Here is a 14,069-nt window from a genome sequence, read left to right on the forward strand (position 1 = left end):
TGGGGTAAGGAGGAGTCCTTTCCCTTGGATTCCTTAATAATCTCATCCAATCGTTCGCCAAACAAGCGGTCGCCAGAAAACGGCAAACCTGTTAAGAACCTCTTGGAGGCAGAGTCTGCCTTCCATTCGCGCAGCCACATGGCCCTGCGGACTGCCACAGAGTTAGCGGATGCCACAGCTGTACGGCTAGCAGAGTCTAGGACTGCGTACATGGCGTAGGAAGAAAAAGCTGACGCTTGAAAAGTCAAAGACGCAACTTGCGGAGCAGAATTACGTGTGACAGCATTAATCTCAGCCAGACAAGCTGAGATAGCTTGGAGTGCCCACACGGCTGCAAAGGCCGGGGCAAAAGACGCGCCCGTGGCCTCATAGATGGACTTCACCAGGAGCTCTGTCTGCCTGTCAGTGGCATCCTTTAGCGATGAGCCATCTGCAACCGATACCACAGATCTAGCCGCCAATCTAGAGACTGGAGGATCCACCTTGGGACATTGAGCCCAACCCTTAACGACATCAGAGGGGAAGGGGTAACGCGTGTCAGTGAGGCGCTTAGTAAAGCGCTTGTCCGGAACTGCTCTGGGCTTCTGGACAGCGTCTCTGAAGTTAGAGTGATCGAAAAACGCACTACGTGTACGTTTGGGGAACCGAAACTGGTGTTTCTCCTGCTGAGACGCCGACTCCTCTACAGGAGGAGGCAGGGGAGAGAGATCCAACACCTGGGTGATGGACGAGATAAGATCATTCACTAAGGCGTCCCCTTCAGGTGTATCAAGGTTAAGGGCGACGTCAGGGTCAGAGCCCTGAGCTGCGACGTCCGCCTCGTCCTCCAGAGAGTCCTCAAGCTGGGAACCCGAGCAGCGTGAAGAAGTCGGGGAAGATTCTCAGCGAGCCCGCTTAGCCTGTCTAGGACTGTGGTCCGGGCAGGAGTCCTCCACGTGAGACCTAGGGCGCAACCTGGGAGCGCGCTGCAGCGCGGACCGAGAGGGGCCTGGAGGCGACGATCCAACAGGGGCCGGGGCCTGTGTAAGGACCGGTCTGGAGTGCAAAGCTTCTAGCAGCTTGGCAGACCATTTGTCCATAGACTGAGCCATGGATTGTGAAAGTGACTCAGAGTTTCTCAGCAAAAGAGGCGAACTCTGTCCTTGCCGCCTGGACAGGGGGAGCAGGGGAGTCTACATGAGCCGAGGGACCCACTAGTGACCGAGGCTCCGGCTGAGCAAGCGAAACAGGGGTCGAGCATTGCTCACAGTGAGGGTAGGTGGAACCCGCAGGTAACATAGCCCCACAAGAGGTACAGGCCGCAAAAAAACCCTGTGCCTTAACAGCTTTGCTCCTTGTGGACGACATGCTGTTGTCTCCTAGGAGAATGATCACTGAGGGTATATGGGCAAAGAAGGGAATTTTGTTTACTTACCGTAAATTCCTTTTCTTCTAGCTCCTATTGGGAGACCCAGACAATTGGGGTGTATAGCTTCTGCCTCCGGAGGCCACACAAAGTATTACACTGAAAAGTGTAACCCCTCCCCTCTGCCTATACACCCTCCCGTGCATCACGGGCTCCTCAGTTTTGGTGCAAAAGCAGGAAGGAGGAAACTTATAAATTGGTCTAAGGTAAATTCAATCCGAAGGATGTTCGGAGAACTGAAAACCATGAACCAAAAGAACAATTCAACATGAACAACATGTGTACACAAAAGAACAACTAGCCCGAAGGGAACAGGGGCGGGTGCTGGGTCTCCCAATAGGAGCTAGAAGAAAAGGAATTTACGGTAAGTAAACAAAATTCCCTTCTTTGTCGCTCCATTGGGAGACCCAGACAATTGGGACGTCCAAAAGCAGTCCCTGGGTGGGTAAAAGAATACCTCGATAAAAAGAGCCGAAAAACGACCCCCTCTTACAGGTGGGCAACCGCCGCCTGAAGGACTCTCCTACCTAGACTGGCGTCTGCCGAAGCATAGGTATGCACCTGATAGTGTTTCGTGAAAGTGTGCAGACTAGACCAGGTAGCTGCCTGACACACCTGCTGAGCCGTCGCCTGGTGCCGCAATGCCCAGGACGCACCCACGGCTCTGGTAGAATGGGCTTTCAGCCCCAAAGGAAGCGGAAGCCCAGAAGAACGGTAGGCTTCAAGAATCGGTTCCTTGATCCACCGAGCCAAGGTTGACTTGGAAGCCTGCAAACCCTTACGCTGGCCAGCGACAAGGACAAAGAGCGCATCTGAACGGCGCAGGGGCGCCGTGCGAGACACGTAGATCCGGAGTGCTCTCACCAGATCTAATGAGTGCAAATCCTTTTCACATTGTTGAATTGGATTGGGGCAAAATGAAGGTAAGGAGATATCCTGATTGAGATGAAAAGGAGATACCACCTTAGGGAGAAATTCCGGAACAGGACGCAGAACCACCTTATCCTGGTGAAAAACCAGGAAGGGGGCTTTGCATGACAGCGCTGCCAGCTCCGACACTCTACGGAGCGATGTAACTGCCACTAGAAATGCCACCTTCTGCGAAAGACGTGATAAAGAGACATCCCGCAGCGGCTCGAAAGGTGGTTTCTGAAGAGCCGTTAGCACCCTGTTAAGGTCCCAGGGTTCCAGCGGATGCTTATAAGGTGGGACTATGTGGCAAACTCCCTGCAGGAACGTGCGGACCTGCGGAAGCCTGGCTAGACGTTTTTGAAAAAATACGGATAGCGCCGATACTTGTCCCTTGAGAGAGCCGAGTGACAAACCCTTGTCCATTCCGGATTGAAGGAATGAAAGAAAAGTGGGTAAGGCAAAGGGCCAGGAAGTAAAACCATTATCATAGCACCAGGATAAGAAGATCCTCCAAGACCTGTGATAGATCTTGGCGGACGTTGGTTTCCTGGCCTGTCTCATGGTGGCAATGACATCTTGAGATAACCCTGAGGACGCTAGGAGCCAGGACTCAATGGCCACACAGTCAGGTTGAGGGCCACAGAATTCAGATGGAAAAACGGCCCTTGTGACAGCAAGTCTGGGTGGTCTGGGAGCGCCCACGGTTGACCCACCGTGAGATGCCACAGATCCGGGTACCACGACCGCCTCGGCCAATCTGGGGCGACGAGAATGGCGCGACGACAGTCGGACCTGATTTTGCGCAGCACTCTGGGCAGCATCGCCAGAGGAGGAAATACATAAGGCAGTCGAAACTGCGACCAATCCTGAACTAATGCGTCCGCCGCCAGAGCTCTGTGATCTTGAGACCGGGCCATGAATGCCGGGACTTTGTTGTTGAGCCGTGACGCCATGAGATCGACGTCCGGCGTTCCCCAGCGGCGACAGATCTCTCGAAACACGTCTTGGTGAAGAGACCATTCCCCCGCGTCCATGCCCTGACGAGTGAGAAAATCTGCTTCCCAGTTTTCTACGCCCGGGATGTGAACTGCGGAGATGGTGGAAGCTGTGGCTTCCACACACTGCAGAATCCGTCGGACCTCCTGGAAGGCTTGACGACTGCGAGTGCCGCCTTGGTGGTTGATGTATGCGACGGCAGTGGCGTTGTCCGACTGGATACGGATCTGCCTGCCCTCCAGCCACCGATGAAAAGCCAATAGGGCTAGATACACTGCCCTTATCTCCAGAATATTGATCTGAAGGGATGACTATCGGAGTCCAGGTTCCCTGAGCCCTGTGGTGGAGAAAAACCACCCCCCACCCTGACAGGCTCACGTCCGTGGTGACCACAGCCCAGGTTGGGGGTAGGAAGGATTTTCCCCGCGACAGAGAGTTGGGAAGGACCCACCACTGAAGTGACGTCTTGGTTGCAAGGGAAAGAGACGTTCCTGTCGAGGGAAGTCGACCTCTTGTCCCATTTGCGGAGAATGTCCCACTGGAGTGGCCGCAGATAGAATTGCGCGAAGGGCACTGCCTCCATCGCTGCCACCATCTTCCCCAGGAAGTGCATGAGACACCTCAAGGGGTGTGACTGACCCCGAAGAAGAGATTGCACCCCTGCCTGCAGAGAAAGCTGTTTGTCCAGCGGTAGCATGACTACCGCTGACTGTGTATGAAACTCCATCCCGAGGTAAGTCAGTGATTGGGTCGGTGTCAACTTGGATTTTGGGAAGTTGATGATCCACCCGAACTGCTGGAGAGTCGCCAGAGCGACGGAAAGGCTGTTTTGACACGCCATCTGAGAGGGTGCCCTGACCAGAAGATCGTCTAAGTAGGGAATCACCGAGTGGCCCTGAGAGTGTAGGACCGCCAAAACAGATGCCATGACCTTGGTGAACACCCGTGGGGCTGACGCCAGGCCGAAAGGCAATGCCACGAACTGAAGGTGTTCGTCCCCGATGGCGAAACGCAAAAAGCGTTGATGTTCGGGTGCGATCGGCACATGGAGATAAGCATCCTTGATGTCGATCGATGCTAGGAAGTCTCCTTGTGACATCGATGCGATGACCGAGCGGAGAGATTCCATCCGAAACCGTCTGGTGCTCACATGTCTGTTGAGTAGTTTGAGGTCCAGAACGGGACGGAACGAACCGTCCTTCTTTGGCACCACGAACAAGTTGGAGTAAAAGCCGCGACCATGTTCCTGGGGGGGGAACAGGGATCACAACTCCTTCTGACTTCAGAGCGTCCACCGCCTGAAAAAGTGCATCGGCCCGCACGGGGGGCAGAGAGGTTCTGAAGAAACGAGTCGGGGGACGAGAGCTGAACTCTATCCTGTAACCGTAAGACAGAATGTCTCTCACCCATCGGTCTTGAACATGTGGCCACCAGGCGTCGCAAAAGCGGGAGAGCCTGCCACCGACCGAGGATGCGGTTCGGGGATGCCGAGAGTCATGAAGAGGCCGCCTTGGAGGCATTGCCTCCGGCGAGTTTTTGGGGGCGTGGCTTAGCCCGCCACGCATAGGAGTTTCTCTGGCCTTTCTCCGGCCTGCTGGACGAAGAGGATTGGGGCTTGGCGGAGGGACGAAAGGACCGAAACCTCGATTGTATTTTCCGTTGCTGAGGTCTCTTAGGTTTGGATTGGGGTAAGGAGGAGTCCTTTCCCTTGGATTCCTTAATAATCTCATCCAATCGTTCGCCAAACAATCGGTCGCCAGAAAACGGCAAACCGGTTAAGAACCTCTTGGAAGCCGAGTCTGCCTTCCATTCGCGCAGCCACATGGCCCTGCGGACTGCCACAGAATTAGCGGATGCCACCGCTGTACGGCTAGCAGAGTCTAGAAATGCGTTCATGGCGTAGGAAGAAAAAGCTGACGCCTGAGAAGTCAAAGACGCAACCTGCGGAGCAGAATTACGTGTGACCGCATTAATCTCAGCCAGACAAGCTGAGATAGCTTGGAGTGCCCACACGGCTGCAAAAGCCGGGGCAAAAGACGCGCCCGTGGCTTCATAGATGGATTTCACCAGGAGCTCTATCTGCCTGTCAGTGGCATCTTTTAGCGATGAGCCATCTGCAACCAATACCACAGATCTAGCCGCCAATCTAGAGACTGGAGGATCCACCTTGGGACATTGAGCCCAACCCTTAACTACGCCAGAGGGGAAGGGGTAACGTGTGTCAGTAAGGCGCTTAGTAAAGCGCTTGTCCGGAACCGCTCTGGGCTTCTGGACAGCATCTCTGAAGTTAGAGTGATCGAAAAACGCACTCCGTGTAAGTTTAGGGAACCGAAACTGGTGTTTCTCCTGCTGAGAAGTCGACTCCTCTACAGGTGGCGGCGGGGGAGATAGATCTAACACCTGGTTGATGGACGAGATAAGGTCATTTACTATGGCGTCCCCTTCAGGTGTATCAAGATTGAGAGCAACGTCAGGGTCAGAGCCCTGAGCTGCGACGTCCGCCTCGTCCTCCAGAGAGTCCTCAAGCTGGGAACCCGAGCAGCGTGAAGAAGTCGGGGAAGATTCCCAGCGAGCCCGCTTAGCCGGTCTGGGACTGTGGTCCGGGCAGGAGTCCTCCACGTGAGACCTAGGGCCCCCCCTGGGAGCGCGCTGCGGCGCGGACAGAGAGGGGCCTGGAGGCGACGATCCAACAGGGCCCGGGGCCTGTGTAAGGACCGGTCTGGACTGCAAAGCTTCAAGCAGCTTGGCAGACCATTTGTCCATAGACTGAGCCATGGATTGTGAAAGTGACTCAGAGTTTCTCAGCAAAAACGGCAAACTCTGTCCCTGCCGCCTGGACAGGGGGAGCAGGGGGGGTCTACCTGAGCCGAGGGGCCCACTAGTGACCGAGGCTCCGGCTGAGCAGGCAAAACAGGGGTCGAGCATTGCTCACAGTGAGGGTAGGTGGAACCCGCAGGTAACATAGCCGCACAAGAGGTACAGGTCGCAAAATAACCCTGTGCCTTGGCACCCTTGCTCCTTGTGGACGACATGCTGTTGTCTCCTAGGAGAGTGATCACTGAGGGTATATGGGAAAAGGTATATAGCCAGACCGAACAGAAATTATATATATATATATATATATCTATTCCGGCACCCTAAGGGGACCAGCACCGGGTGACCGGTGTGGCTTACCGACCGCTAAAAAGCGGAGCGTGTGTCCTCCAGATTCCCTGCCTTAGGTCTCCCAGAGTTGCAGTGCTCTTTCCTGGAAATCCTCCACCGGCAGAATGCCAAAAAAATGTCTGCCGGAGCTCTCTGGGGAGGAGTGGAGCCGTGGGCGGGGCTAGAAAAGTGCGGGAATCTGGGGTCCCCACAGTGATCAGTGAGGGGGGAAGAAACATACAGGATGCTCCGGCCCTCACATCCGACGTCAGGTCGGCAGTCCCGCCCTTACCCCTGACAGACAGGCCCGGGGGCGGGAGTTTTGCTACTAGGCCGCAATGAAGCCGGGGACTAAATTTAAGACCGCGGCCGACAAGCAGGCGCGGTCGGCGCGGAAGTCCGCCGGCCTTCACAAATCAGCAGCTGCTGCAGCGTCCGGGATGAAGGCGCTCCATGCACAGCCCCCATGGGGACACAGAGTACCTTAGAGATGCAGGGCCCGGTCCCTGAGGATGAATAGACTCCTGTCCAGCAGATTCCCACAGGGGCTGCGGAGGGAGCACGGTCCCAGTAAATGGATGACCGCTCAGGATCCCACTTCTCCCAGAGCCGCTAAGGGATGGTGAAGGAAAAACGGCATGAGGCTCCGGCCTTTGTACCCGCAATGGGTACCTCAACCTTAACAGCACCGCCGACGTAGTGAGGTGAGAAGGGAACATGCCGGGGGCCCACTTTTCTTCCAACCGATATAACTAAAATGAGAATGCATGAGTGGATGTGTGCCTCCTTCCACACAAAGCATAAAACTGAGGAGCCCGTGATGCACGGGAGGGTGTATAGGCAGAGGGGAGGGGTTACACTTTTTAAAGTGTAATACTTTGTGTGGCCTCCGGAGGCAGAAGCTATACACCCCAATTGTCTGGGTCTCCCAATGGAGCGACAAAGAAAAAGGGTATACAGCCCGACCGAACAGAAATATATATATAAATACGTATCTATTCCGGCACCCTAGGGGGACCAGCACCGGGTGACCGGTGTGGCTTACCGACCGCTAACAAGTGGAGTGTGTGTCCTCCAGATTCCCTGCCTTAGGTCCCCCGGAGCTGCAGAGCTGTTCACTGAGAATCCTCCACCGGCAGAATGCCAAAAAATGGCTGCCGGAGCTCTCAGGGGAGGAGTGGAGCCGTGGGCGGCGCCAGGAAAGTGCGGGAATCTGGGGTCCCCACAGTGATCAGTGAGGGGGGAGGAAACATACAGGATGCTCCGGCCCTCACATCCGACGTCAGGTCGGCAGTCCCGCCCTTACCCCTGACAGACAGGCCCGGGAGTTTTGCTACTAGGCCGCAATGAAGCCGGGGACTAAATTTGAGACCGCGCCCGACAAGCAGGCACGGTCGGCGCGGAAGTCCGCCGGCCTTCTCAATTCAGCAGCTGCCGCAGCGTCCGGGAAGAAGGTGCGCTCCCTGCACAGTCCCCAATGGGGACACAGAGTACCTTTGAGTTGCAGGGCCCGGTCCCTGAGGTTGAATAGACTCCGGTCCGGCAGATTCCCACAGGGGCTGCGGAGGGAGCACGGTCCCAGTAAATGGATGACCGCTCAGGATCCCACTTCTCCCAGAGCCGCTAAGGGATGGTGAAGGAGACGGCATGAGGCTCCGGCCTTTGTACCCGCAATGGGTACCTCAACCTTAACAACACCGCCGACGTAGTGGGGTGAGAAGGGAACATGCCGGGGGCCCTGTTATAGGCCCTCTTTTCTTCCATCCGACATAACTAATATGAGAATGCATGAGTGGATGTGTGCCTCCTTCCACACAAAGCATAAAACTGAGGAGCCCGTGATCCACGGGAAAGTGTATAGGCAGAGGGGAGGGGTTACACTTTTTAAAGTGTAATACTTTGTGTGGCCTCCGGAGGCAGAAGCTATACACCCAATTGTCTGGGTCTCCCAATGGAGCGACAAAGAAAAGGATACAGATTCTTGCACGAGAAATAAACTTGCTTCAATGAAGTTCAGGAACTTGTTACTGTGCTGAAGAGACTCTTGTACTTTTATGTAGCTGGCCAAGGACACGCTGTGCTCCTATCTCTGTAAGAAAGAAGCGGTGAGTGCTGACTAAAAGGCAATGTCATTACCTCAGTATTCATGTCTGAGGTCACTGGGACAGTGATGCGATCAGCCATATGGACCAAGGTAGATAGTGGGTCTAACTCACTGCATAGTGGACAGATAACTTGGACCGCTGTTGCAGTCGGTCATATGGATAGTGGTAGATGGTGGTTCTGACTCACTGGATACTAGACAGAGCCCTTGGACTGCTGCTACGATCAGTCATGAGGATCATGGTAGATGGTGGTTCTGACTTACTGGATAGTGAACAGAACAGGTGGACCGCTGCTGTGAAAAGTCATGTAATTTGAGGAGGATAGTGAGCCTGACTGATAAGATGGTGGACAGAGCCCCTGTACTGCTGATAAAGTCATTTATGTGGTTCATGGTAGATGGAGAGTGACTCAATGGATTGTAGACAGAGCACTGGAACCCTGCTGCTGTGATTAACTATTTGGAACATAGTAGCTATGTGGTCGCTATTGGGCCTAACTGACTGGATAGAGGACAGAACCCTTTGATCGCTGCTGAGATCAGGTATGAGGTACTTGTCAGATGGAGGGTCTGACTCACTGGATAGTGAGCAGAGCTCAAAAACCACTGCTTCTGTCATCTAAGTGGTAGCAGATAGATGATGAGTCTGACACACTAAATAGTGGACAGGGCACCAGGCAATTGTCTGCATAGGTACATGCGTCAGCTGTACTCTAGGTCTGGGCGCCATGAATGGATTGACACAAATCTGAGCAAAGTAGCGGCCCGAGAGGGAAGGTAAGTAGTCCTGAACCAGCTGCAGGGATTCCCCCAAGTTAGATGCGAGAGAACAGCAGTAAATAATCTGAAGGTATTATACTCACGTGAAATATGAGTTGAATAGAGTGACCGAACACATTATTTGCGGGTAGTTTGGGGCTGTATGGAAAACTGTGAAAACAGAGGGGCAATGGCCTGGGGAAGAGAGAGAACTGGGGATAGGCTTGCCTCCCCGTACAGAGTCCTTGGTTGCGGGCTGTGGTTCTAAGGGAGCCATGAGAGGGAAGACCCAGCATGTAGGAAAATGGAGCCGGAGGAAGGAAGAAAGATGAAACTATGCTAGAAGCGTGAGCAGGGTTCCCACACAGGTGACAGACAGTTCCTGCACAGCGAGCAGCCCGATAAGTTGAGGATAGCCGGCAGGGTGGTTTGGGAGAGCCACCGTGTGCGATTGGCCAGGTTGCCGAGGACTACATTTGGGAGTGTGGCCGATGAAGAGAACCAGGGCAGTGTGGAAGCAGAGGCAAAGGCCCTAAAACAGTGAAAATAAAGCAATAAAAGGCCAAGAGATGGGTGGAATCGAGGGAGCACTGCTAAGACCTTACTCTCTTCAAGGTTTCTTTTTTAGATTGGAAGCCCCCTAACTACCTGGGACCTAGGGAAAGAGTGGTACCAGCCCTAAAGATCCTGAATCCTTCTTTGCAGCTTGAGTATGGAAGACTGTCATCCAACATCCTGAGTGCTGTCTACTGGCTAGTACTTGTCAGTCTTCCCTCCCTGCACATCAGGCTCTGGAAGGCGAGAGGGCAGGGGATGGTGCAAGGACCGACCACTGGGGAGCCACAAAGCACTCTTGATGTGTTGGGGAGGGGGGGCATGATTAAGGTCCTGCCCAACCAGAGTGTCAACAGTAGTGATGCAATTCTAAATTGCCAAACGGCAAATATACCCCCAAACTAAAGAGTAACTAAAATAGAACTTTTAGTATTAGATGAAATAAGTATTGAGGTAAAACTTAAGCACACTAAATGGTTAAAAAACACTTAATGCAGTGACATATCACAAGAAAATCATGCACTAGCATATTAAACGATTCAAACGCCTCTCCAACACGTTTCACCACATCGGCGTCATCAGGGATAAGTCTTTAGTTAGGGGGTCTATTTGCCGTTCGCCAAATTGGTGTTGTAGTTATTACTCCCACACTGACTTCTCAACAATCTCTTAACAGTAGTGATCCAACCCAAAACAGTTCTCTCGGTCTCTAGGCGGGATGACAGAGTGACAACTCCACTCTGTTGCCCAATCACAAGCTGTATCTGAAAGAAAAAAGGGAAATTTATATAAACCAACAAACTATTAACTTATGGTAGAAATGGGGCTGAATGCAGCCCAGTGTGACGCTAAACTAAAACCGATCACCCTGGCTCCAGTTTGTGGGTGTGTATACTGAGGAGGAACTAACTTTTTTCTTTCCTACTGTCAGCCTCCTTGTGGCAGCAGCATACACCCATGGTTTCCCGTGTCCTCCAATCTAGAGATCGAGAAAGCACATTAAGTGGCAATTATGTCATAGTATTTTATGTAAAGTTAATGCAAATACATTATAATCTCCCAGGGCCCCTTTAAACTACACAAATCTACATCTGCTCCATGATATTCAACCTCGATTTCTTGATGCATCTGTTGCTTTTCCACTTGAAGTCTTTGAATCTCCTGATCTGTTTCAGCTCCTCGACTACATAAAGATGAAGATTCCAAACGACTAACACAATTACTTGAATTGGACTAGCAATCAAAAAAAAAAAAAAAAAGTGCGATCAAAAGAAGGTCCTGCACTGCTGTCAACATAATAGTGTACAGTGCAGTGTAACATACAAAGTACTCATCTGGAGATGCATCATACACTATGAAGAGACAGTCACCTTGCATTCCTTGGCCTCTTTTTCAGCACTTTCGAGTAGCTTTTTCAGTTCCTCAGTTTTTGCTTGATATCCTTTCAGATCTGATTGCAGCTGAACAATCTGCTGCCGTTTTGTTTTATTACTGTTCAAGCAGCGTTCAAGCTCGGTCTTCAGTTCTGTAACAATCTGATCGGATGAAAGGTCTTTCTTAACACCAGTATGCATTCCCCTGTATGTGTATAATATAAAAATTAATGAAAAAAAAACAAAACTGGAAAACATAATATAAGCACTGCTGGAAAACACACAAATCATGTGTAGAATAGGAGATTCATTTCTAAATATGTGCACCAAAAGTGGAAGCAGCCCTGACCAGTAGGACCAAAAACTATTTTCAGTCCCATCAAAGTCTAAATTATGGCTTGTCCATGGTATGCATCAACAATCGTGAAAGAAATGTTATATTCCAATCTTGTTCAATTTCCAGTAACCAGGACGTAAATATCTATCCTTACACCCTAACCACTTTTGTCATTTGCTTTATTACACAATACCTTACACTACTCCCTATCTAGCTAATATCTAAATGTGGTGTTCTTTTTTTGCTGCACTTTTTGCGATGTTTCATTTGAGAGGTGTCTCAACATGACGTCACAGGAGGCTGTGGCTGCACTCACTCCCCGCAGTGTTTATCACCCATCCTACAACAGGACATCACCAGAGATAGGTGCTGAAGTTACTTAGTAGAGTTTACTGCATCACCACCCTCTGAAGACATTTTGATAGATACTGGCTAATGACACCAGCACTGTCACTAACGTCTTCAATCTCTGCCCACTCACTATGTTTTCTTTCAGTTAGAAACTATGCTGGCAGCAGAGATAAAGCAGAGTGCCGGCACTGCACTTACATCTCACACAGCGTCTATCAGTATGGATTCAAGATGTTTTCAGAGAGCAGCAATGCAAGAAACTGTAGTAACTAACTGCAGCGCCACCCACTGGTGATGTCCTGTTCCAGGAGGAGCAATAGACGTTGCGGGGATAAAGTGCATCCTCAGCCTCCTGTGACATTCACATTTGAGACACCTCTCAAAAGAAATGTTACAGTAAGTGCTATATATAAAAAAAAACAAACAAAAAAAAAACGGATTTTTGTGTACTCACCATAAAATCGTTTTCTCTTAGCCATCATTGGGGGACACAGGACCATGGGTGTTAGTGTCCTCCTATGGATAAGCAGCCTAAGTAGATGCAAAGATGTTAGCTCCTCCCCTGCAGTATACACCCCTTGGCCCAGCCAGGCTACTTCAGTTTTAGTACACAAGCAGTAGGAGAACAAGTAACAAAAAACGAGTGAATACTCATAACAAAAAAGTACCGAGAGAGAAAAAAAAAAAAGCTAAGGCCCAAGAGGGCAACAGGAAGGGTGCTGTGTCCCCCAATGATGGCTAAGAGAAAACGATTTTACGGTGAGTACACAAAAATCCGTTTTTCTCTGACGCCTCATTGGGGGACACAGGACCATGGGACGTCCTAAAGCAGTCCCTGGGTGGGTAAACAAACAACGCAACCCAAGGACTAGGAACCAGTCTCAGATAGAGGAGCACCTATCTCAGTAGGCGCTCCTGGCTATCGTTTGCAGAATTTTCCTACCTAGGTTCGCCTCAGCCTGGGTATGGACTTGGTAATGCTTTGAAACAGTATTAGGCAAGACCAGGTCGCAGCCTTACACCCCTGTTCCACTGAAGCCTGATGCCCAAGAGGCGCCAACTGCTCGCGTGGAATAAGTCCGCAGCCCACTAGGAATGGGCTTGAGTTTCAAGTGGTAGACCTCCTGGATCGCAGAGCGAATCCAGCGAGCCAGCGTTGCCTATGAAGCTGCCTCTCCTTTCTTAGGCATTTCAGGAATGACGAACAAGGAGTCCATGTTCCTAAAGGGGCTGTCCTGGGTACGTAATATCTGAGAGCCCTCAAGGTCTAGCGAATATAGGAACCTTTACACCCTATGGACTGGGTGTGAACAAAAAGAAAGGCAGAACAATGTCCTCATTCATATGAAACGGGGAAGTAACCTTAGGAAGAAAATCCGGAACAGGGCATAGAACCACCTTGTCCTGATGAAAGATCAGAAAGGGTTCGCGGCAAGAGAGTGCTGCCAGTTCTGAAACTTGTCTGATGGAAGTAATCGCCACTAAAAATGTTAGCTTCCAGGATAGAAGAGCAAGAGAAGATTCCTTAAGAGGTTCAAAGGGGGACCTCTGGATAGCGTCCAAAACGAGATTGAGGTCCCATGGGTCCAGCGACCGTTTGTACGGGGGAACTAGATGGGAAAAGCGCTTGAGGAAAGTCTGACTTGCGGATTGCAAGCTAGGCGGTATTGATAGAATATTGAGAGAGATGAAACCTGCCCCTTAAGGGAGCTGAGGGCCAACCCCTTTTGCAACCAGACTGCAAAAAAAAAAACAAAAAAAAAAAAAAAAAAACACCAAGAATTCTCGGGATCGCCAGAGGCATAGGTTGGACATTAGATTCCCTGCACTGGGAAAGGAAAGTTTTCCACGTATGGTGGTAAATACGGGATGAAGGCCGGCTTTCGGGCACTGTACATGGTGGAGATGACCACGGGAGAGAATCTCGCTCTTGTTAAAGTCCAGGTCTCAATGGCCAGGCCATCAGCTTCAGGGCTCTGGAGTTCTGATGGGAAATGGGCCCTTGGGTCAGTAGGTCTGGGATGCTTACGAGGCGCCATGAGCAATTGTACTAATTCGGCATACCAGGCGCATCTGGGCTAGTCCGGTGCTATTAGTATCACCGGGACTCCTTCTGCCTTGATCTTCCTGATT

At 51.4% G+C, this 14,069-nt stretch overlaps 1 protein-coding gene across 1 annotated transcript in view; it reads right to left on the minus strand.

Moving 5' to 3' along the window:
• CEP152 (centrosomal protein 152) overlaps positions 1–14,069 on the minus strand; it is a 173,971-nt gene that overhangs the window by 104,039 nt on the left and 55,863 nt on the right. Inside the window, exons 13-14 of the mRNA XM_075345805.1 lie at positions 11,246–11,453; positions 10,986–11,108 (exon numbers count right to left, since the gene is read on the minus strand). Coding sequence (XP_075201920.1) covers positions 10,986–11,108; positions 11,246–11,453 — 331 coding nt within the window. The remainder of the gene's footprint in view (positions 1–10,985; positions 11,109–11,245; positions 11,454–14,069) is intronic.

The sequence above is a fragment of the Anomaloglossus baeobatrachus genome, chromosome 4 (genome assembly GCF_048569485.1).
Source record: "Anomaloglossus baeobatrachus isolate aAnoBae1 chromosome 4, aAnoBae1.hap1, whole genome shotgun sequence".
NCBI lineage: Eukaryota > Metazoa > Chordata > Amphibia > Anura > Aromobatidae > Anomaloglossus > Anomaloglossus baeobatrachus.